The 26,028-nt window shown below is 37.5% G+C and overlaps 1 protein-coding gene across 2 annotated transcripts in view; it reads left to right on the top strand.

Annotated features, from left to right (window-relative positions):
* Positions 1-26,028, top strand: part of Sdhc (succinate dehydrogenase complex subunit C) — a 44,138-nt gene that overhangs the window by 1,241 nt on the left and 16,869 nt on the right. The window contains exons 2-4 of one of the 2 annotated variants that reach the window (XM_005341856.5): positions 7,501-7,557; positions 9,592-9,693; positions 18,470-18,531. In XM_005341856.5, coding sequence (XP_005341913.1) covers positions 7,501-7,557; positions 9,592-9,693; positions 18,470-18,531 — 221 coding nt within the window. The remainder of the gene's footprint in view (positions 1-7,500; positions 7,558-9,591; positions 9,694-18,469; positions 18,532-26,028) is intronic. The other variant, XM_021721140.3, reaches the window with a different exon arrangement.

Below are 26,028 nucleotides of genomic sequence, written 5' to 3'. Positions count from 1 at the left end.
TGTTAGGAGGTTTTGGAGGAGTTAACATTTAGCTTGAAATGATCGTATTTGTTCTAAACAGTTCATTTGATGAGCTTCAGGATTAGTGATTAGAAGCTGAGGGTCATTACAGTCACCCCTTATTATCCTTGGGTTTTGTCTCCATGGGTTCAAATACTTGAAAAACAAATTCCAGAAAGTTACAAGAAGTTATTTGAATTTGCTGCCTGCCAAGCATTATGCTGAGTCCACATAAATGAAGTAGTGTTTAGGCATACTGCATTAGCCTCCCACTATTTCATAGATCCTCAGTCTCTTCTCTCTGCAGAATTTTCTATTTCAGAGTTAATTGCTACACTTTCTGTTTACATACTGTGCAGTCTTCAACTATGATTGTTGTACCCTGGACTGCACTATGTATTTTTTTTCTTTGTGGTTCCTTAAATAATACAATGTAACAACTATTCACACAGCATTCACATTATATTGGCCATTCTGAATATCTAGAGATGATTAAAGTATATAGGAATAGCTGTATTTGTTGGCTAATGCCTGTAATCCCAGGAACTCAGGAGGCTCAGGCAGAAGGATCACTAATTCCAGGCCAGCCTCAGCAATTTAGTGAGATTTTATCTGAAAAAGAGGGGGGAGTGGGCATTGCTGTGGTAAAGCACCCCAGCATTCAATCCTCAGTACCAAAAGATTTTAAAAAATAAATAAATAAGGTGAATGTACATAGGATATATGCAGTCACCGAATGATTTTATGGAAGGGATATAGGCATCCATGGGTTTTGGTATCTGCTGAGGGTCCTGCAGCTAATCCCCTGTAACCATATTCATTAAAGTGTATCCAGACAGTGTCATTTTATGTTGTGTAGTACTGTTCTGTCCATACTAGGATTCAATGCCAAGAAATACACTTCTTTTTCATTAGTGGTAACCTTAAGCTCTTATGGAAGGGCACTTTTCTATTTCTCACAAGGGCTTTTATTTATTTATTGGATGGAGAAATAGTGAATTAAAACTGTTTTTCCCCATAGAAGATTCCATCCTAATACCAATTCTCTAGAGGAATTTGATACTGTTTATAGTATGCTGATTTTAATCTCAAAAGAAGGTATCTTTTAAGAAATTGTAAGAGTTGCTTTTCACTTATTTTGGACAAGTCAGGTTCCTTAGTTCTATGATTGTAGTTTCTTCATTTGTGAGTTGAAAATAGTAATAACTTGAGCCCACTTAGGAGAAATAATAAATTTCACAAAATGTGTATTTTCACTTGATGAATAAAAATTGTGTATATTTATGGTGTACAATTTGATGTTCTAAAATATGTATACATTGTGCTAAATATAGCTAGTCAACATATGTAGTACCCATGTACTTGTGTGTATGTGTATGTGTGTAATACTTGAAATCTACTCTAAGGAGTTTGGGGCGGAGGGTGGGGGGTACCAGGGACTGGACCCAGAGGCATTTAACCACGGAGTCACATCCCTAGACCTTTTTATATTTTATTTAGAGACAGGGTCTCACTGAGTTACTGAAGCTCAATCTAATCTCAAAATCCTCCTGCCTCAGCTTCCTGAGTTGCTGGGATTACAGTTGTATACCACCGTGCTGGCTCTAAGCAATTTTTTTTCTTTTCTTTTTCTGGTACCTGGGATTGAACTCAGGGGTGCCCTACCACTAAGTTACATCCCCAACCCTTTTTAAAAAAATTTATTTGGAGACAGGGCCTCAGTAACTTGCCAGAGCTGGTCTTGAACTGATCCTCCTGCTTCAGCCCCTCGAGTAGCTGGGTGTGCCACCATGCCCAGTTGCAGTTTTCAAGTGTATAATACATTGTTATTAACTGTAAATCACCACTTTAAACACTGAACAATATAGATATGTATAAAGGTATTCTGTAGTACTTTCATTAATATGTACAATTTTTTATGTATCAGTTAAAGTTTATACATTTTTAAAATTTAAATCGAAAATCACCATGTTTTCAAGAGAGCTCTAGAGCTTATTTGTATGTGAGTAAAATTTTCTATCCGTTACCACCATTTCCCTAAACTCTTCCCTTCTCCCTCTTAAATAATTTTCTTTCTTTGTACTGAGGATTGAACCCAGGGATGCTTTACTACTGTGCTACATCTCCAGTCTTTTTTATTTTTACTCTTATTTTTTGGTATCAGGATTGAACCCAAGGTTGCTTAACCACTGAGCCACATCCCCAGTCCTTTTTTATGTTTATTTTGAGGCAGGATCTCTAAGTCCTTAGGGTCTTAGAGACCCTATAGTTTCACTAAGTTGCTGAGGTTGATCTTGAATTTAGGTTCCAGTTCCTCCTGCCTGGGTTGCTGGGATTACAGATGTGCTCCACTATACCGGATTCAGTCCTTTTTATTTTTTATTTTGAGAGCCTCCTGCCTCAGTCTTTTAAGTTGTTGGGATTATATGAGTGCACTCCCACTCTTGGCTCCAGTTAAAAATTTTTGTTGCTTGGCTAATTAAAAATTTTTAGTTATCAGAATATTGTAGCCATGCATGGTGGCGCACACCTGTAATCCCAGTGGCTCAGGAGACGGAGGAAGGAGGATCGAAAGTGCAAAGCCAACCTCATCAAAAGTGAGGCACTAAACAACTCAGTGAGACCCTGTCTCTAAATAAAATATGAAAATAGGGCTGGGGATGTGGTTCAGTGGTTGAGTGCCCCTGATTTCAATCCCCAGTTTCCCCTCCAAAAAAGAATATTATATTTCATAGCCTTTGAATAGTGCTTCATATTTTGTAACAGTCCAGGGACCAGCCAGAGCTGTTCACAGCTGAGTAACACGAATTCCATTAACACTCAGTCAAGGAATGACTTTCCAAGGCCAAGAAGGAGATAGATAGAGACAGCTGGGCTTCCATGGAATAATGTTTATGCCACTTAATCACGGTCACTGTGATTCAACTGTCTGGCCAATATATGTAGCACAGTGGTAGGGTGCTTGCCTAGCATGTGTGAGGCCCTTGGTGTGATCCCCAGCACTAGGGAAAAAAGAAAAAAATTAGTTTTAGTTCTCAGTTATTATAGGTGCTATCAATGTCAGGAATTTCAGCCCTTGTGGAGCTCAAAGTCTAGAAGGAGAGATAAATAGATGAATCATTAAACAACATAGCAAATGATGATAGAAACATGTATGAGAGCCTCGCTGATAGAGCAAGCCTGAAGAAGTGACTTGATCTTGCCATCTAGGAGTTGGGTTTTGATGGATGAGTTTAAGAGGCTGTAAGGAGGGCTGGGGATGTGGCTCAAGTAGTAGCACGCTTGCCTAGCATGCATGAGGCACTGGGTTCGATCCTCAGCACCACATAAAATTAAATAAAGATATTGTCCACCTAAAGCTAAAAAATAAATATTAAAAAAAAAAGAGGCTGTAAGGAGTTCCAATTTGAAGAGCATGAGCAAAGACTTGTAGTCATAAGGAGGCTTGTTCTGTCTGGGCATAATGTAATGTTCAGTGTGTCAGAAGTATATAGGGGACTGATGGGAATTTGTGAGAGGGTAGGTCTGGAGAGTTTGCCCACACTTTGACTCTTATATAGCAATGCAAGTAGTGGATGTAAGAATGAGAGTAACTTTATTTTTCAGTACATTCATGTTGGTGAAGTTGAATGATAGGGAAGAGACTGTTGCTAGGTAGGTCAGTTCAGAAGCTCCTTTTACAGTTCTGGGGAGAAATATATAAAGAAGATATGGACTAAAGTAATGGACTGGAATGAAATTTTCTAAATAGTAATGGTAGAATTGGATGATGCCATGCATATAAATAGGTGGTAACAGAAAAGGAGAAGTCAAAGATGACTTATGTTATAGCTTGGGAGTTAGTGTCAGATGCACACCTATGATCCCAGTGATTCCCGAAGCTGGGCTGAGGCAGGAGGATTGCAAGTTGGAGGCCAGCCTCAGCAACTTAGCACGACCCTGTCTCAAAATTAAAAGAGACCTAGGGATATAGCTCAGTAGTAAAAATGCCCTGGGTTCAATCACTCTTACCAAAAAAAAAAAATGTTCATTTAATTTAAGATTATATATATCTATTTTATTATTGCAAATGCAGATGTTTATAAGACCTTTTCAATGCCATCAAATCAAGTTTATAAATCATATAAAAGAAACTCATCATATTGCAGTCATGTCTTGTTTTGAATTAAAAATGGTCTTCAGTTTGATCACAGACATGGCTTTGAATAACTTTTTTTTTTTTCCAAATAAGTGTTTTTATCATCACTGAATGTTTTGAAGAAAATGTGATAAGAATTCTAAAGACCAATGAAGTTCTTCTTGGGGAGACCAATGAACTGATCTCTTACACATAAGTGGTGTATTATAGTCCAGAGAATGCTTTCCTGTATGTTTTCTTCCTTTCTTCTTCTTCTTTTTTTTTTTTTTTTTGATTTTCTTTTGCATTGGGGATTGACCCCGTGGGCGTTTAACCACTGAGCCACATCCCCAGTTTTTTAAAAAAAATGTTATTTATTTATTTATTTATGGTGATGGGAATTGAACCCATGGCCTTATGCATGCAAGGCAAGTACTCTACCAACTGAGCTGTATCCACAGCTCCCCCCCTTTTTTTAAATTATTTTAAAATTTTGAGACAGGGTCTTGCTAAGTTGCTGAGACTACCTTTGAACTTGTGTGCCTCCTGCCTCAGCCTCCTTCAAATTCCCAGGGTTCAGCCCAGCCCAGTTGAGAGATTATAGGCATATTCATGGCTCTTGTACATTTTCTTATGTAATTCTCCCAACAATCAATAAGGGTAGATATTATCAATCCCATTTTATAAATTAAAAGGTTGAAGCTTAGTAACTTACTCAAGTTACACAACTCAAGTTACAGATCTAAGACTATCATTTTTACTTTGCAGTGTTCTTTTTCTAGTACTGTTGTTGCCCCAATCCAGAGAAGAGTTTCAAAAATTATTTGACTTTTATAATTCCAGTGACTGGGGAAGCTGAGGCAGGAGGATTGAAAATTAAAGACCAGTCTCAACAATTTAGTGAGACCCTTAGCAACTTAGCAAGAGCCTGTCTGAATATAAAAAATAAAAGTACTGGGGAATTAGTTTAGTGGAAAAGCTGTTCAATCCCTGGTATCAAAAAACAATAGCAAAAACAACAAACCAACAATGATCCAATTAATGGTTACAATTTTTGTATAGTGTGTTTAGAAAGGGACAATGCTTAGTAGAAATTATAGGTTCTGACTTAAAGATAATATGAAGTTTTGTTACTTTCTAGTGCTAATATTTTAAGCACCATTCATGGGTGGAGAAAGAAAGTCTTTTCAAAGTTCCTGGTTTCACATGAAACACAAGGATAGATATCTACTTTTGTCATATTTTAAATAAGGTTATGAAGTTTGTGCAACTCAATTCTGTAAGGGCCTTGTGGAAATCTTGCATTGATATTTGTCTGGGAAACAATAGCACTAGACAGAGCACGCCATAGATTCCAACCCACATCTGCAAGCTCTTACTGGGTAGCTGGCTGACTAGGCCTAGCCTGGTGTGAGGAATGCATGCCCTGCAACTTCATAGACAATTCAGTTGATTTAAAGAGATTTGTTCCCACTTCTTTCTGGGAGCATTGGGTACACAATGTCTGTATTCACCTCTTGCCTCCAAAGCAGGGAAGAGGGAAGAACCAAAGAAGGAAGTATTGGTTGGATTTTTTCCCTTCAAGTAGTGGGCCCTTTAAGTGTACTGTTATAAAACATAGACCTTGAAATGTTTGTGGATCTAGTGTCAGTGGCATGAGGAACATCATGAGCTCTATTAATCCCCGTAGTGTCTTGCATGTAGTAGATGCATAATAAACTTCTTTCCCCTTTTTTGAAGGGGATATTAAAAGATTGAGACAGTCTTGCCAAGTTGCCTGTGGGCTCACTGAGTTGTTGAGACTGACCTTGAACTTGTAATCCTCTTGCCTTAGCCTCCCAAATTGCTGGGACTATAGGCTTGTGCCACCAAACCTGGCACACAATAAACTTTTGAAGAGCACCATATTTAATTCATCGTGATCACTTTCTGAAATACTTTTGTACAGATTTGATGTATTGATGTGACTAAAAGTTATAATGGTTTTGTGTTTTTTATAATGCTTTGTAAACTTTGGGTCACATTTTTCTTATATAAAATGTCTGGTCACATGTTAGTTTTTGACTTAAAAATCAGTTCTGGCACTAAAGTACATACTTCAAAAATAGCAACTTTTTAGGTTGGGAATTTACATGTCCTTTTAAAGTGGGAGTGGTAAAATTTTACCTTTTTTGTGGTAGTGGTAAAATTTTATTTTTGTGTTCCCATATTTTTTGCACTATTATATGAGAGGCTTTTCTTTTTCTTTTTTTTTTTTTTTTTTTAATGATTTTTTGACTTGAAGTTCATCCAGGTTGTCTGGAACTTTGTATTAATTCCTGAAATGACCTAGCTTACTATTAGGACCCTCATTCTATGAAACCCCTTCTTTAAATTTTAGTTCATTCATTTGCAACATATCTCCACTATAGCTAAACTGTGTGCTTGATGTTGCCTGTGGCTTACTGTTCTGTTCTGTTTTGTACTGCCCTTTATGTTTTTTAAATTTATTTTTTAGTTACAGGTGGACACAATACCTTTATTTTTATGTGGTAGCTGAGGATCGAACCTAGTGCCTCTCCCATGCTAGGCAAGCACAGTACCTCTGAGCAGCCACAACCCTAGCCCCTGCCCTTTATGTTTTTAATCCCTGTCTTTTAAGTGTTGCCTCCTATGAGACCTATCTTTAAAAAAATCACTTTCTGTATTCTGTTGAATATTATCAACTCTAATTGTTATTGTTTTTTGCATTATTGGGGATTAAACCGGGAGGCACTCTACCACTGAGCCACATCCTCAGTCCTTTTTATTTCTTATTTTGAGACAGTCTTGATAAACTGCTGAGCTTGGCCTGGAACTGGGAATCCTCCTATCTCAGCCTTTTAAGTCACTGGGATTACTTGTGTGCGCCATCACAGCTGGTCCAGCTCTGATTATTCTTTTACCTTATATTTTGTTATTTGTCTGGGAAACAGTAGCACTGACAGAGCACACCATAGATTCCAACCTACATCTGCAAAATAGTCATTCCTAGTCTGTTGGTGTTAATTGCCTTTTTTTCTTCTTCTGTTTTAAATTCTTATTTTGAAAAAGTTAAATTTTATTTTGCATTTATAGGTAATACTTCTAATCATTCTTAAGTTACTTAGAATTTGTAGTATTTCAACTAGAAAATAGGGACACTGATAATGACTTTGTTTTCATCTTATTTTTTGGTGCTGGGGATGGGAACCCAGAGTCCTCTGCCTGCTAAGTATGCTGTACTGCTGAGTTGCATCCTCAGCCTTCATCTTATTTTTATTCTAGCCATCTTCCCTCAAGTCTAATATAGTACAAAAATGAGATGCTGATATATTAAAATTGACCTTTAAATATGTATGATTCTTGATTCTCTTATCTTGCAGACATGTTGGCCGTCATTGCCTCCGAGCTCACCTAAGTCCTCAGCTCTATGTCAGAAAGTAAGTCTCCAAGTCTGTGGAGATTATTATTATTATTTTCTTTGTTATGATACTTCTTTTTTTAAAATTCTGAGACAAGGTCTTCCAAGTTGCTGAGGTGCTGAGACTGGCCTTGAACTTGAATCCTCTTGCCTCAGCCTCCTGAGTCTCTAGGATTACAGGAGTGCACCACTATAGATGGCCAGTCTTATTGCTATTTTTTTTTTTTTTTTTGTACTGGGGCTCAAACCCAGGGGCACTCAGTCACTGAGTGACATCCCTAGCCTTGTTTTTGTATTTTATTTTGAGACAGGGTCTCCTTAAGTTGCTTACGGCCTCATTAAGTTGCTGAGGCTGGCTTTGAACCTACAGTCTTCCTTCCTCAGCCTCTCAAGCCACTGGGATTACAGGCGTGTGCCCCCATGCCTGGTGAGAGCTTTATTGATATGTTTAACTTCACTGATTTGCTCCAACTTTTTTTTTTTTTTTAATTTGTGCTCCAACTTCTTGATTCCTTCACTGATATTTAATTCTCCTTTTTCTACTTTGTTTTTTTTTTCCTTAATAATATTTTTTTGTAATTTTTAATTTTAGGCAATTTCACATCTTAATTAGTTGTAAAATATTTTCCCTCTGCTAAACAGTCATTCCTAGTCTTTTGGTGTTAATTGCCTTTTTTTTTTTCCTTCTTTTTTAAATTCTTATTTTGAAAAAAAATTTTATACTTTCAGAAAAGTTATAAAGTAGTATGATGAAATTCAATACAACTTTTATCCAGATTTATCAATTGTTAACATTTTGCTGTTTGTTTATTCATTCTATTTTAGGTTGTATCATATGAAATAGTTATTTTTGTAGGTCAAAAGTAGTTGAATAGTTGTCACTTTATTGTGCTTCAGCCTAATATATATTTATTATTTTCACAGAATTCTTTTAGAGTAACTTGTGAACAGCATGATATTTTACCTGTAACTATTTCTTCTGAGAACAAGAAATTACCTTACATAACACAGCATAGTTATACAAGCATAATTATCAAATTTAGGAAATTTAATGTTGATGAATGCTTATCTAATGCAGTTGATTTTCAGATTTTCTGTTTTTTCCAAATAACGTACTTTATGAAATCCAGTATCTCATTTTCTACCCAAGATCTAACTAGACTCACGTGTGCTTAGTTGTCATATTTCTTTAATATTTTAAAATCTGAAACTGTGTCTTAGTCTTTATCTTTTATGGCTGAATTTTTGAAGACTAGTTAAATAACTAGTTAAAATAAAGTACAGTTATTTTGTAGTGTTAGCTGAGTTTTCGTGATTGTTTCCTAATGATAAGAAATATCAATACATCATACCAACGGTCATATAATGCCATTTGTCCCATTAACAGTGGTTTTTAACTTTGATCATTTGAGCGAGAAAATGTCTGCTAGGTTTTTTCTACTATAAGATTACTACCTTTTCCTCTCGTAGTTCCCGAGTAATCTATGAGGAGGTATTTTCTTTTCTCTCGTTTTTGGTACTGGGTATTGATTCCAGGCCTTTATATATGCAAAGCATGTGCTTTACCACTTAGCTATATCCACATTTCTTGAGACATTTTCTTGAGGGGAATGGGATCATGTTTTTAATTAGTTTTTTGTTTGTTTGTTTTTGTGGTATTGGGGATTGAACTCAGGGTCTTATACATGCTAGGGAAGTATACTGCCACTGAACAATACCCTAGCCCCAAGGATTAACTGAAGCAAACTTGGCATAAAAATAATACTATTGGAGGAACATGTTTTCCTAAGTTGTTGGATTTGTCTTTGTCAAGCTCACCTTACTTTTTTTTTTTTTAATTTTTGTTATATAAAATATGAAACTGCCAGCACCAGGAGACTCAGGAGGCTGAGGCAGGAAGATTGCAAGTTCAAGGTCAGCCTGGCCTGGGGATGTAGCTCGGTGGATGTAGCATCCTAGGGCTTATTAGTCCTCAGTGTCACCAAAAAACAAACAAATGAAATTAAACCAAGCTTACTTTTAATCCATTTTTAATCTTCTGGTTTTATTTTAGTGCTATTCCGATGGGAACCACAGCCAAAGAAGAGATGGAGCGGTTCTGGAATAAGAACACAAGTTCAAACCGTCCTGTATCTCCCCATATTACTATCTATAGGTAAAGTCTCTGGAGCCAGAGAATCTAGAGGTGATGGGTAAAAGTTCTGGAGGTTGTCCTTAGCCTCCCTGATATTCTCTGCAATTGGAGGGAAATATTTGCTCAGATGGAAAGTAGCTGTGTAGATGAGATACCCTTCACAGTAGAGGGAAATAACTTATCAGGCCTTTTTAAATTTGGACATGATTTAAATCTATTGTCTAGCCTTAATCTATCTTGCAATACTACTATTTAGGAAATTCTAACGTGTCCCAATATAGTTCCCACTAATTAAAATGTTTTGAGTCTGTTGAGGTGGTGCATACTTGTAAATCTCTTCTACTCAGGATGCTAAGGCAGGACACTCTGAAGTTTGAGGTTAGTCTGGGCTACTTAGGGAGACCCTGTCTCAAAATTAAAAACATAAAAAGGACTAGGAATTTAGTTCTGTGGTAGAGTGCTTATCTAGCCTGTGGGAGGTCTCTGGGTTCAATCCCCAGTATAAAACTTTTAAAAAAATGTTGAGATAATTTCAAATATACATAAAAGTTGCAGAAATAATTATACAGAGTTCCCATATACCTTTATGCAGATTCCCAGATTGTTGACATATCTGAATGAGTTAAGAACAGATTTTTCTTTTCTTAACTCTTTCTTTCTTTTTTATCATACTGGGTTCCTTTCACATGGTAGGTAAGTGATCTACCTTTGAGTTCCCTCCCCAGCCCTTTTAAAACTTAGTGACTAAAAATAACAGAATTTCATAGTCTTAACAGTTCTATAGTATAGAAGTGTGACATAGATTTCAAATGAAGGTGTTAGCAAGGGCTGCGTTCTTTTCCATTGGCTCTAGGTAAAAATCCATTACTTTACCAATTCTAGCTTCTGGATGCTATCCACATTCCTTGGCTTGTGGCCTTGTTTTTCCACCTTCAAAGCAAGCAACAGCAGATTTGTTCTCACTTTATATCATTCTAATCTATTTTGCCTCTCCCTTCTACTTTTAAGGACTCTTGTAATTACATTTGAACTGATCTGCCTATCCCAGTCCCCCCGAGATTGTTTGTCCCATGGGCAGAATACATTCACCCCATCCCATTGGCCCCAAAAGTTTTAACCCATTATAGCATTGACTCCAAGTTTTAAAATTTCATCTAAATATCAAAATTAGATGTGGGTGAGACTCTGAGTATAATACTTCCTGAGGTGCATTTAATTGTCTTCTGTAAAACTCAAGACACAATCTACTTAGAATGGGGGGGGGGTGTGTGTGGCTCAGTGGTAGAGCATGTCCTTAACATGAGCAAAGCCCTCGGTTTAATTCCCAGAACAGCAAAAGGAAAAAAAAAAATCATATTTGTACTGAGCATGTACGTATTTTTTTCTTGTCATTATTCCTTAATCAATGCTGTATTAACTATTTATACATTGTAATGCCGTATTAACAACTATTTATATGTTATAAATGCTCTTGTACTATAGCATATGGTTTTAAAGGCCAGAACTCTAACACATGTCTACTTATGCTAAAATCAAGACGCTATAAAGGCTGTTTTTCCTTCTGGAGGCTATAAGGAAGAATCTATTTCCTTTTTCAGTTTTTGAAAGCTGCCCAAATTCCTTGCCATGTGGCTTCCTTCCTCCATCTTTGGTGCCAGCAGTGGGGGATCTAGTTTTCCCATCTTATCATGTTGACTTGGCTTCCATCATCTCAATTATCTATCTTTCTGTTGCCAGTCTCTTCCATTTTTGAAGACCTTGTGATTGTATTGGGTCCATTTGCCTAATCCAAATGGTCTCTGATCTTAAAGTAAGGAACCTTAATTTTATCCCCTAATTCCCCTTTTCCCATATAAGGTAACATTCATAGCTTCTAGAGATATCATAGATATCTTCAGTGAGTTTATTATTCTGCTTACCAGAACCCCTTAATATTGTGTATGTGTTTTATCAGAGATACTCTACACAGTACAACCATCATAATCAGAAAATTTAACACTAATCCAGTTCTGCCATCTGAACTTAAGGTCTGATCAGATTTTGCCAGTTGTCTCAGTAATGTCCATTGTAGGTCCAAGATAGAACACAGAATTTTATGTTGTATTTAGTTGTCATCTCTTTAATTTCTTTCAGTATGGAACAGTTTTCATCTTTTCTTATTTTTATGACCTTGGCATTTTTTAGGATGTTCCTCCGATTTGGCTTTGTCTCATGTACTTTTGATTTATATATTGTTGGCAGGCTCCTGAGTTGATGCTGTGTTCTTCTCAGTATATTATATCAGGAGGTACATGATGATGATTTAATCCATTATTGGTGATATGAGCTTTTTTTTGGGGGGGGGCGGTTACTGAGATTAAACTTAGGGGCACTTGACCACTAAGCCACATCTCCAGCCCTTTTTTGTTTTTTATTTAGGAACAGAGTCTCACCAAGTTGCTTAGCACCTCACCATTGCCAAGACTGGCTTTGTACTCTCGATCCTACTGCCTCGGCCTCCCGAGCCATTGAGATTATAGGCATGCACCACTGTACCCAGCTGATATGAGCTTTTATCACTGGTTAAGATATGTTTACTGGATTTTTTCATGTAAAGTTGGCATATTTGGGGCTGGGGATGTGGCTCAAGTGGTAGCGCGCTTGCCTGGCATGCGTGCAGCCCAGGTTTGATCCTCAGCACCATATACCAACAAAGATGTTGTGTCTGCTAAGAACTAAAAAATAAATATTAAAAATTCTCTCACTCTCTCTCACTCTCTTAAAAAAATAAAATAAAGTTGGCATATTTAATAATTAATAATATTTTGTGGGAATACTTTGAAACTCTAAATATTCTGTTTTTCATCAGACATTTACCCAACAACATCTGTGGATAATATTTTACTAAATCAGGTTATTACTCTGATGGTTGCCAAACTGTGATTTTTCTAATTCCATGTCCCATCTAGATTTATTTATTTCTATAGAGTAAAGTTTGCCTTCTTTATCAGTATGGAGTCAGGGATTCTTATTTTGCCGAGAGGGTTATGCTCTGTTAGTTTCATTTTATTTTGATGTTCAGATGGTGCCAGACTTGACAAATGAACCCCCCCCCCTCCTTTTTTTTTTTTTTTTTTTTTTTTTTGATACTAGAGATAGAACTCGGGAACATTTTACCACTGAACTACATCCCCCAGTCCTTTTTTTATTATTTTGAGATAGTGCCTTCCTAAGTTACTGAGTCTGGCCTTGAACTTGTAATCAATCCTCTTGCCTTAACCTCTCAAGTTGTAGGTACATCAGGTATGTACCAACCACAATTGGCTCAGTGGGTATTGATGGCTTCTGTGAAATGAGTATTTGGGTGTTAGATGTGCTTGGTACTACCAGTATGTCATTGTTTCTAGGTCCTCTCAGTGGACAGAGCTAAGATAAATATGGATCCAATCATACCCCACTGTGTATACATGACTATATATATACAGTGTATATAGCTGGTGCCTCCTAAGATAAGTCCCTGTTGATCTGCTTTTTTTTTTTTTTTTTTTTTTAAGCCAACCCAGCAACATCTTGAGCTCTGCTACCCTCTACTTGGTTTCCTGCCAGTGAGGCTGGCCATTTTTTAACCACCTCCACAAATACCATAACCCTTCAGTTTTTTCCCCAACCCAAATTCCAGGAATAATTCTGATGGCAGGAATTAGACATTTTACTAAAATAAAAGTAGGCTAATAAGTGATCTTAGTTATTTTTTGAGGACACAGGGGCATTAAAGATTGAACCCTGAGTTACATTCCCAGTCCTTTTTTAAAAAAATTTTTGTTTTATTTTATTTTGAGACAGATCTCACTAAATTGCTAAGGGCCTCACTAAATTGCTGAGACTGGCCTCAAACCTGTAATCATTCTGCTTCAGCCTCCAAGCGACTGTAATCCCTGGCTAGAGATCTCAATTCTTAATATCTTATGGTGAAACTTTTAATTTTTTATTTATTTATTTTTTTAGTTGTAATGAACACAATACCTTTGTTTTATTTATTTATTTTTATGTGGTGCTGAGGATCAGACCCAGTGCCTCACATGTGCTAGGCAAGTGCTCTACCACTAAGCTATAACCCCTGTCCCTGGTGAAACTTTTTTTTTTTTTTCCCAGAGATAAATGGTTTTTTTTTTTTTTTTTTTTGGGTGGGGAGAGGGGATTGTAATTATGGAGAACTTCCCAAGTTATTCTCAATTTATATTAAAAGCCTTGATCTTTTTTTTACAAGTCACACACACACACACAAAAAAAAGATGGTAGTAGGCTGCTAAGGTAAGCCTACCACTATCTTGTTTGCTCTTCCAGTAATGGAACTTCATACACACTTGTGGGATACAAAAAGGAAACATCAAGGAATATGGGCCTGTTTCAAGGGTGACATGTCAGAGAAATGTATCTGTGATATTTGAAATCGTACTTTTATTGGTAACTTCTGGAGTGTTTTGGAAGAGAGATTGTTGAGCATCTTTTCATGTATATCTTCCTTGGAGAAATACTTTTTCTTTACTTTCTTTTTTTTGAATCAGGAATTGAACCCAGAGGTGTTTAGCCTCTGAGCCATATCCCCAGCCCTTTAAAAAAAATTTTAAAAAATTAAAAAAAAAATTATTATCCCCAGCATTTTTTAAATGTTTTATTTTGAGACAGCGTCTCACTAAATTGCTGAGGCTGGCTTTGATTTTGTGATCTTCCTGTGTCAGCCTTCTGAGTTGCTGGAATTGCAAGCATTTGCCACCATGTCTGGCTCTCATTTTTTTGTGTGTGTGGTACTGGCAGTTAAACTCAGGGGTACATAACCACTGAGCTACATCTTTGCCCTTTTATTTTTTTAAATTTTGAAACAATGCCTTCCTAAATGCCCAGGCTGGCCTGGAACTTGTGATTCTCCTGCCTCAGCTTCTGGAGCTGCTGGGATTGTAGCTTGCTGAAATTCATATATTCTTATGTTTCTAGTTGCCTACAATTGTATTAACAAAGTCAAAAAACAGAAAAGTAGGCTTTTTTTTTTTTTTGATGATTCCCAGTATGTTTGATACTCTTTTAGGAGTTGGAAATGGATAAATAAGATAATAAACTTCAAAAAGGATCTCAGGCTTGGCCCTGTGGTGGGTGCCTGTAACCCTTGCTACTTGGGAGACTGAGGCAGAAGAATGGTAAATTCGCCAGCCTGGGCAAATTAGTGAGACCCTGTCTCAAAATAATAAGGACTGGGAATGTAGTTTTGTGTAGAGTTCAGTCCCCAGTGCTGGAGAAAAAAAACGAAAGAAAAAAAAGAAAAAGAAAAACCTCAGTATTTCCTGAAAAAAAAATTTTTTCTAAGTGAAATCATACTGATTTCCACTTTTTGTAAGTGAATTAAAATAGTCTTGGTTTTCTGTACTAGAGTCTTAATGACTGAACAGGGAGTAGTCGTAGTGATTGTCTTTGTTCTATGATGTTTGGAATCTCAACTGGAAAACACAGTCTAAGGGTTAAACTAATCTCAAGTTCTGTTTACTTACATGTCTTGGGTTGATCCTGGCTGTTGGGAGTGGCCCTTATTTTCTCCACATGGGCTGTTTCCCATAATTTTTAAATTTTGAATTCTTGTTGTTTTATTTTGTGGTGCTGGGGATGGAACCCAGGGCCATGTGCATGCTAGGCAAGCACTCTCCCACTGAGCTACATTCTTGGTACGAATTCTTTTTTTTTTTAAGAGAGAGAGAGAGAGAGAGAGGGAATTTTTTAATATTTATTTTTTAATTCTCGGCAGACACAACATCTTTGTTTGTATGTAGTGCTGAGGATCGAACCCCCACCACCTGCATGTCAGGCGAGCACGCTGCCACTTGAGCCACATCCCCAGCCCGATACCATTTCTTTTCTTTTCTTTTTTTTTTTGGATATACCCATAAACTCTTTGCATTGACTACTTTGGGCTTCCTCATAGCATGAGGAAGGGAAATTTGGAAGTCATGCATGTTTATTTCTTCTGTGTTCTGTTTCTTGAAGCAATTAGTCATGAAGTTCTGCCTGGATTTAAAGGAAGGGACTAAATACTTGGTAAAGAATAACAAGATTCTGGAAGAGCATGTGGTACAAGAAGTAATGTTGTGGTTAATTTTGGCAAGTAGAATGTCCTTTACCCACTCAGTACTAGGCTAACTGGGTTATTATGGTTTAATGACTTTTGAAAATTAGGTTAGCTGGGCATGTTGGTTCATGCCCTGGAGGACTGCAAGTTCAAGGCCAGCTTCAGCAAATTGGCAAGACCCTGTCTCAAAAAATTTTTTAAAAATGGACTAAGGATATGCCCCTGGGTTCAATTCCTGCTACTAAAGAAATAAAATTATGGTAACATTTGCCAGGTGAGGTGGTGCATTCCTATAATCCCAGTGGCTCAGAAGGCTGAGGTGGGAGGATTGTGATTTCAAAGCTAGCCTCAGCAAAAAATGAGTTGCTAAGCAATTCACTGAGGCCCTGTCTCTAAATAAGATATAAAATAGGGCTGGGGATATGGCTTAGTTATTGAATGCTCCTGAGCTCAATTCCTAGTACAAAAAAAAAATAAAAAAATTAGGGTAACATTTGAATTTTTCTCTCTTTTAGTGATGGGAGTTAATTTATGTGGGCTAGGAGCCCCTATAACTGCCTTTGGAATGCTAAGTAATGCCTTAAAATTTCCTTACCTCTTAGGTTTCAGGCCTTTCAAATAAATATTTGTTCTTTTTCAGACTGATAGTCTTTCTCTTTGACAAAATATTTAAGCAATCTGTTTCACAATTTTGTCATCAAAATTCTCTGTTCTAGTTAGAGGGCTTTCTGTCCCTGAATGCAATTTTAAAAGCCCCTTTTTGCTGTCCTTAATGTCTTTTACGAGCTGTTCTTGCCAAATTATGCCATTGTTCTGTTTGTCCTTGGTTATGTGGCTCTTCTTCCATCTTTTATATTTATCTCATTAAATCTGAGTTAATCAGAATGGTCTCGTTTTTTTGGTTTCTCTGAATATTACTCTTTTCTTAACTGTGAACTTTTTTTTTTTTTTTTTTGGTACCAAGGATGGAACCCAGGGACCACATTCCCCATCTCTTTTTAATAGTTTATTTATAGACAGGGTCTTGTTGAGTTGCCATGGGCTTCACTAAGATGCTGAGGCTGACTTTAAACTCACAATCCTCCTGCCTCGGCCTCCTGAGCCCCTGGGATTACAGATGTGCACCACCACACCCGGCTTAATTGTGAACATTTTCATTTTGTAGGTAGAGGATTGAATCGAGGTCCTTGCACATGCTAGGCAAGCACTCTATCATTGAAATCTATCCCCAGTCCTAGAATTTCTTCTTGAGATCTTTTCAACCTTCAGTAATTTCTCTTTAGGGTATTAAATATGTGGTCTGATTTTGGTCAGTATTCCCTTTCTAAGCTGATTTTCCAAATGAACATTAACTTTCTCCAAGACTGCTATTCCTCTATTTTACCAATCAGTTCTCTCTTGAGAATGAGAACAAGTCTAGAATAACCATGTTGATTGTTCCTCTATGGAAATGCTTTGGCAAAATGGTGATTTATGATTTAAAAAGGAATTTGTGTGTGGGGGAGTGGATTCTGGGGATTGAGTCCAGAGTCACTGAACTACATCCCCAGCTCTTTTTATTTTATTTTGAGGCACAGTCTAGCTAAATTTTCCAAGCCAGCCTGGAACTTATGATCCTCCTGCCTCAGCCTCCCAAGGTGTGTGCCATCCTGCCCAACTTGATTTCATGACAAAGTGTTTTAGAACTGCTATGGTAAGAAATATATACTAAGCTGGGCATGTGGCTCATGCCTCTAATTCCAGTGACTTTGAAGGATGAGGTGGGAGGATCACAATTTGGAGGCTAGCTTCAGCAATTTAGGGAGACCCTGTCTAAAAATAAAAAAAAAGGACTGGGGATGTAACCTAGTGTTAAAGTACAGGGGAAGGGAAAGGAAGAGAAGGGAACAGGACTAAATCCAGCAAAATTATTTATTAGAGAATAAATGGTATGTTCAACATTTATGGGGATATAATAAGGGAGAGTTCAAGAATGATCATATATTTTGTGAAACTGGGTAAGTAAAACTCACTTAGATTTTCCACTACAGTGTTAAAACTGGAGAAAAAGAAGGACCCAGGTGGTTATGTTCCAATGATTACTTCCTCTAATTGTGCCAACTTTTATTGGTGACAACATAGTGATCTCTGTTTCTCCTTGTGAAAGAAGTTATAATTGTTTGCTCCTCTCAGCTCTAACAGTGATGAAGTCTGATAAAAGGAGGGACACTTCTTAAATAAATGTCTGTTTTTTTATATTTTATTTTTCAATTTTGCAGTATTGGGGAATGAGCCAGGGCTTCATGAATGCTAGGAAGGCATCCTAACACTGAGCTACACCCCAGCCTAGTTTTCAAAATAAAAAGTGAAAGCAAGGAATTTGAAAACTTTTTTTTTTTTTTTTTTTTTAATAGTGCCTATTTCAGCTTGGTGCAGTGGTGCACACCTGTAATCCCAGCAACTCGGGAGGCTGAAATAGGAGGATCTCATCAAAAGCAAAGCTCTGAGCAACTCAGTGAGACCTTGTCTCTAAATAAAATACAAAATAGTGCTGGTGATGTGGCTCAGTGGTTAAGTGTCCCTGGGTTCACTCCCTGGTACCAAAAATAATAATAATAATAATAATGCCTATTTCAGAATTAGTATATGTTTTCATTGCCAAGATGGGCACTTTGCTATGGGGTCAATTTTTCCGTTTTTAAATTGTCTTTATGTGTTTCTTTGTAGCTGGTCTCTTCCTATGGCAATGTCCATTTGCCACCGTGGTACTGGTGTGGCCTTAAGTGGAGGTATGTATGTGCATTTTTATACACACATACACACACACACACACTTCTTTGAAGAACTGCTATTTCTGTGACTCTTGTCACTCACCGTCTTCTGCAACTCAGAGATTGATGAGTTTTTTTTTTTTTTTTTTTTTTTTGATACCGGGGATTGAACCCAGGGGCACTTAACCACTGAGCCATATCCCCAGCCCTTTTTATTTTTTATTTTGAGACAAGATCTCTCCAAGTTGCTTAGGGCCTCACTAAGTTGCTGAAGCTGGTTTTGAATTTGGTGATCCTCTTGCCTCAGCCTCCCGAGTCACAGGGATTAGAGGCCCAGATATAACGAGTCCTTTTAAGTTCCTGCATTCATCATTTTTTTTTTTTTTAAAGAGAGAGTGAGAGAGGAGAGAGAGAGAGAATTTTTAATATTTATTTTCTAGTTCTCGGCGGACACAACATCTTTTGTTGGTATGTGGTGCTGGGGATCGAACCCGGGCCGTACGCATGCCAGGCGAGCGCGCTACTGCTTGAGCCACATCCCCAGCCCTGCATTCATCATTTGTTATGATATCTTAGTACTGGGGATTGAACCCAGGGGCACTTTACCACTGAGGTATGACCCCACCCCTTCTTAATTAGTTAATTTATTTTGTATTAATGCATTATAGTTATACATAATAGGTTAATTTTGACATATTCATACATGCATATTACATAATTTGCTTCATTTCGATCCAGTACTTCCCCTTTCTCTTTCTGCAGCCCCGTCGCCTTCTTCTACTTTACTTTTTTGTTGTTATTTTGAGGTGCTAGGGTTGAACCCAGGCCTTGTGGATGCTAGGCAAACACTTTACACCTAAGCTATACCCACCAGTCTAACGCTACCCTTTTTTGTTTTTTACTTTTTTCTTTTAATGTAAGTTTTATTTACTTTTTTTAAAATCTAAAAAAAAAAAAAAATTTTTTAGTTGTCAGTAGAACCTTTATTTATTTATTTACTTATTTATATGTGGTGCTGAGAATTGAACCCAGTGCCTCACATGTGCTTGGCAAGTGTGCTACTACTGAGCCCTAGCCCCAGCCCTCTAGCCCTATTTTCTTATTTTGAGATAGGGACTCACTAAGTTGTCCAGGCTAGGCTCCAACTTGACGTTTTCTTGGGTCAGCCTTCTGAATAGCTGGTATTATAGCTGTGTGCCACTGCATTCAGCAAAAATGGCCATTACTTCTTTGCTTTTTTTTTTTTTTTTTAATTAGGAATTGAACCCAGGGCCTCGTACATGCCAAGTAAATATTTATCATTGAGCTATATTCCCAGCCTTCATCCATTTCTTGTTTTTTTCATGGTACTAGGGATACAACTCAAGGGTATTCTACCACTGAGCCACATCCCCAGCCCTTTTTAATTTTAAAATTTTTAAATTTATATGTTTATTTGGTACTGGGGATTGAATATGGGGGTGCTTTATCATTGAGTTATATACCTAGCCTTTTTTGTTTTTATTTTGAAATGGTCTCAGTAATTTGTTAAGGCTGACTTCAAACTTGTGATCCTCCTGCATCAGCCTCCCAAGTTTTCTGAGGGATTATATGTGTATGCTACCACACCCAACTTTATTTATTTATTTATTTATTTTTGTTTTGGGGTAGGGTCTCACTAAATTGCCTTGGCTGGTCTGGAATTTACAATCCTCCTGCATTGGTCTCCCAGGTGCTGGGATTATAGCATGTGCCATCATGCCCAGCTCCTCATTCACTTATTTATTTATTTTTGGATACTGGGGATTAAACTTGGGGCTAATCAACCACTGAGCCACATCCCCAGCCCTTTCATATATTTTATGTAAAAATAAGGTTTCACTGAGTTGCTTAGGGCCTCACTAAGTTGGGGCTAGCTTTGAACTCATAATCTTCCTGTCTCAGCCTCCTGAGCCATTGGGATTACAGGTGTGTGCCACCACTTTGGCTTCCTGGTTCATTCTTTTTTATCAATTAATTATGAGTGCCTGCTATGCTCAAGTTCTTTTCTTAGATTTGAAAGCTACTTGATTGAGAGGAAGCACAGAGAGGTTATAGAGGCCTGCATAGGTAAATTTGAATTTATTTTTTTTCAGTCTCCTTAAGACATCTTGGAAACTTGTACTGTCTTCTAACAAAGGTAATCTAGCTCTTATAATCTATCAGAGCGGGGCTGGGGTTGTGGCTCAGTGGTAGAGCGCTTGCCTATCGTGTAGATGCCCTGGGTTCGATCCTCAGCACCACATAAAAATAAATAAATAAAACAAAGGTATTGTGTCCAACTACAACTAAAAAATAAATATTAAAAAAAAAATCCATCAGAGGAACAAATATAAACTAAGAGTGGTAGAATGCTTCCTAAAAGAAATGCAGAATGAGGTGTAAGTATCTGTTCTACAAGCCTTCTGTTTTAAGTTGCTACTTCTAAGCCCTTTGCTGGCAAAGGAAAATGGAGTTATGATTTTGAACAGCATAAATCCATGCCAGATATGCAAACTCTTTTTTCCTGTGGATAGTTCCCTGATATGCCTTTAACCTTATCCTCAGAGTAAGAGCATTATCTTTCCTAGAGTCTGTGTGAGGTCATATACCTGAGAGACAGAAGCCCCACTGTATTGTATTATGGAAGACTCCAAGTCCCCTTGCCTCCTTTCTTTTGCTACTTTAGCCTGGGAGCAAAGTCTGAGTTTTATTCACACATCAGGCATCATTGCTCACTTGCCAGGAAATGACCCACTGTGCCGAGTGGAACAGATGGCAGGCAGCCTTCAGGTCCTAGTGTGTAATATGCGCTTGATCCAGAAATTTGATAACAGATTGAGCTGTCAGGGTAAGAAAGAGATATCTTTTTTTTTTTTTTTTTTAAGACAGAGTGAGAGAGGAGAGAGAGAGAGAGAGAGAATTTTTAATATTTATTTTTTAGTTCTTGGTGGACACAACATCTTTGTTGGTATATGGTGCTGAGGATCGAACCCCGGGCCGCACGCATGCCAGGCGAGCGCGTGAGCCACATCCCCAGCCCAAGAGATATCTTTTGATTTTCTTGGTAAAGTTATGGTAGTATTGGAAAAGTACTCTTCTGTTTTTCATACTGTCCTTCAGGGTCCCTCCTAGACTTCTGTAGACTTTTTTTTTTTTTCTCTTTACCTAAAGGATTTATCAGCCTAGTGGCTTTAGTGTAGGATCTTGCATTTAGGGAGCTATAGTTTAGGTATTGGCAGGAATTATCTAAAGCTAAGTCTCTGCTGTTCTTAATCTTATGCATGTACACACACATACACATTGTTGGTGGTAATAATCATATAAGGATAGAAACTCGTAAGATCTGATGGTGTCATTCTTATGCTATCATTGCTTTGGTTGGTAAAGGGATATTAGAATGCAGGTATATGATGTTGCCTAGGAATCTGTGTGTAGTTCCTGGTTTTAAACCTGCTTGCATTGACTAAGAGTTAATTCTTGATTAAATTTATAATTACTTTAAAAAAAATCTTTATTTTATTTGTTTATTTTTTTATGTGGTGCTGAGGATCGAACCCAGGACCTTATATATGCAAGGCGAGCGCTCTACTGTTGAGCACAATCCCAGCCTCTATAATTACTTTTTTTAATGATTGCTCCACGCGGCCTGCACAATGGTTTCATTAATGAGGTTCTAGGCATAAAGTTAGTTAGAAGAGATCGAAATAAAACACAAAGACTCAGTTACCTTATATCTATTGCTAGGTCCGAGATGGCTCCCCTCTCTGATTCGCTCCTGTAGCCGCCCAGCAGGACAGCAGGGATTACTCAGGGCTAGCAGGAGAGAGAGAGTGAACATGCCGGGGACTAGCCTTTTATTGGGGAACAAGAGATTCAGGGGAGAATTCCATCCAATGAAGGTTGGGGGGGCGGCTACACTCCAAGGTCAGGGTCAATGATTGGGTCTCCAGGGTCAGTGGTCAGGCACACCCCCACACGGATGGGCTCTCTCATCAGGAAAGGGTCGGGAAAGCTTCGACACAGCCAAAGCGCCTCAGGCCCTTAACAGGAGTCACCCAATCACGTGTTAGAATGGTTTCCCACAATTGCTTTTATTTGTGCTTAGAGTAAGAAATTTTTAGGTTGACACTTTTTGCTTGTTGGTATTAATGAGCAGTTTCATCCTAAAACTTCTTGGGGAAACATTTTTCAGGCTGTAATTTTCTTTTTTTAATATTTATTTAATTTTTTAGTTATAGGAGGACACAGTATCTTTATTTTATTTTTTTATGTGGTGCTGAGGATAAAACCCGGTGCCTCATGTATGGTAGGCGAGCACTCTACCTCTGAGCCACAACCCCAGCCCTGGTGTGGTGGCACACACCTATAATTCCACTACCTCTGGAGGAGACGGGAGGATCACGAGTTTCAGGCCAGCTTCAATAACTTAGTGATACCCTGTCTCAAAATAAAAATCTTTAAAAAGGGCTGGTGGCTCAATGGTAAAGCACTCCTGGGTTCAATCCCCAGAATCGGGAAAAAAAAAGAATGTCGACTTTTTAATAGACTGCTAGTTGAGGTGTGAGCCATACATGGTGGAGTGCAGCTGCTTGGGAGGTTGAGGCATAAAGATGGCAAATTCAAGACCAGCCTTGGCAACTTGCAAAGCCCTGTCTCAAAATAAAAAATTGAAAGGGCTGGGGTGTAGTTCATTGACAAAGCACCCTTGGATTTAATCCTCAGAATCAAAAAAAAACAAAAAAACAAAAAGATGAAGAAGAAAAAGAAAAAGAAAAAAAAGAAAGGAGGAAGAGAGAGGGGAAAAAAGAGAGAAAGAAAACTTTGGATTGAGATTTCCTTAATTCATAAGCAAACCTGCTGCTTAGTCATTCTTTTTTTTTTTTTCCCCCTAGAAAAGCCAAAGAACTAATAGATTTGTAAGTAACTAATGATGGGCTGGGGATGTGGCTCAAGCGGTAGCGCGCTCGCCTAGCATGCGTGTGGCACGGGTTCGATCCTCAGCACCACATACCAACAAAGATGTTGCGTCCACTGAGAACTAAAAAATAAATATTTTAAAAAAAAAAAAAAAGTAACTATTGACTTCTGAAAGGGATCCTTTAATTCCTCTGGGCTTTTCTTGAGATGGGACATTTTTTATTGATTCTTAAATGTTATCTGTTACACCTTAGGAATTCTGATCATTCCAGACTGAGGTAGTATAGAGAGGATGAAAACCTTTGGAATGAGATAGATCTGAGTTCAGATGCAACTCTATCACTAGGTAGTTGTCAGATATTGGACAAGTTATTTGGTTCCTTGAGCCTTTAATTTTATTTTTTAATTTTATTTTATTTTATTTTTTTTTTGGTGCTGGGGATTGAACCCAGTGCCTTGCACATGCTAGGCAAATGCTCTACCACTGGGCTGCATCCCTAGTACTAGCCTCCGATAAACAGATAGATAATATTTAAAAAAAAATTTTTTTTAATTGAATATGGACATAGTACTTTTGTTTATTTGTTTATTTTATGTGGTCTTGAGGATCAAACCCAGTGCCTCACATGTGCAAAGCAAGCATTCTACCACTGAGCCACAACCTCAGCCCCCAGCCTCAGATATTTCATTTACAAATGTAGATAATACTTTTTTACTGTATATGGGAGCAACAATTAGAATTTAAGGATTGTAAAATTAATATAAATTATTATGAAATGAGTATGATTTGTTGTCTGTTGGAATAAACTGAAAGTTTATGGACATACTGTAGTACAGATGAGAACATCAAGGAAATTTCCAAATGCATTAAAATGTATACAGTTTGTACAATGTATATGATGTATACAGTGTATATGTATAGTTTTGAATGTATCAATTATACCTCCATAAAACTAACTAAATAAACCAAGATGACCAAATAATGTTAGAGACATGGGACCAGAATGTGATTGAATTAAGTAAGGCAGGAATCTAGTTGGTACTATTATATTCTATTTTAGGGTAAAAACTGGCAGCCTGTGGGCCATATTTGGTCAACAGATGTATTTTGCTTGGTCATACTGTAATGAAAAAAAAATAGAACTTGAGTCCTTTGCCAGTTTTTCAAAATCAGATTATTTGTTTTCTTGTTATTGAGTTGAGTTCCTTATATATTCTGGATATGACTTGACTCCCTGCCTTTTTTTCTATTCTGTCAGCTGTTTCTTTGCTCTGTTAATTGTTTCCTTTGTTGCAGATTTTTTTTGGTTTGATATAATCCACTTGTCTCTTTTTGCTTTTGGTCCCTGAGCTTTTGAAGTCTTATCCAAAAAAATTCTTGCCTATATTAATGTCATAAGGTGATTCCCAAATATGTTTTCTTCCAATAATTTTAAAGTTTTGGATTAGGATAACAATAGTTAACAGTAATGTATCACATGTTTCAAAATAGGTAGAAGAGAGGATTTTGAATGTTTTCACTACAAAGAAATGATAAATGTTAAAAATGCTAAGTGCCCTGATTTGGTCATCACACAATGTATATGTGATTAAACCATCATATTGTACCCCGTAAGCGTGTATGATTACTGTGCGTCCATTAAAAATAATATGTGTTTTTGTGTTCTGCTTGACTTACATATTTGTGTGGCTTTTGTAGGCATTTGGATTTGGCTTGCCCATTGGGAGGGGTAGAGGATCTTGGGGGTGACAATCAGAGAGGAATAAGTAGGAAGGAGAAAAGAAAATGCAAAAAGTGAATGCCAGGGACTGGTGATGAAAGGGTAGAGAGTTGAACCCAGAGAACACCAATTTTCCAGACCGTGGAGAAGTAGTCTTGTGACACATGGGTGAATGATTCTGATTTATCAGGCCTCACCTTGGCTTGGATGACATTTGTCTCACAACTCTTTGCTCTGATTTGCTTTTTTTTTTTTTTTTCTTCTTTTCCTTCTTATTTTTTGATCTGTTAAATTTGGGGTGGGGGCAGGGGGCGGTACCGGGGATTGAACTCAGGGACACTCAACCACTGAGCCACATCCCCAGTCCTATTTTTTATTTTATTTAGAGACAGGATCTGAGTTGCTTAGCACCTCCCTTTTGCTGAGGCTGTCTGAACTTGTGACCCTCCTGCCTCAGCCTCCCCAGCTGCTGCCGTATATACTAACTCATTGCAGTCTGCTTTATGTACTGTAGTCTTAATTTAGACAATTAAAGACCAGGTAGACTTGGACTATAAAAAAAATACATCAAGAATTCTTGTCACCATTGAGATCCTTGGAGAGAAATTGAGAAGAGTAGGTTGCCTTTCAATATACTAGATCATCATTTTCTTCTACATATAATAATGCCTAGTTATCATTGTGAGAATTTAAATACTAAAGTTCCTAATACAGGCCTCATGGTGATTATTATACACACACACACACACACACACACATATATATATATACTTGCACCAGGGATTGAATCCAAGGGTGCTTTACAACTGAGCTATATCCCCAGCCCTCTCTTTTATTTTTTACTTTGAGATTAAGTTACCTAAGCTGGCCTCAAACT

The sequence above is a fragment of the Ictidomys tridecemlineatus genome, chromosome 11, assembly GCF_052094955.1.
Source record: "Ictidomys tridecemlineatus isolate mIctTri1 chromosome 11, mIctTri1.hap1, whole genome shotgun sequence".
NCBI lineage: Eukaryota > Metazoa > Chordata > Mammalia > Rodentia > Sciuridae > Ictidomys > Ictidomys tridecemlineatus.
Note: the sequence above shows the minus strand (reverse complement) of the source record. Positions and strands in the feature narration are given on the sequence as shown.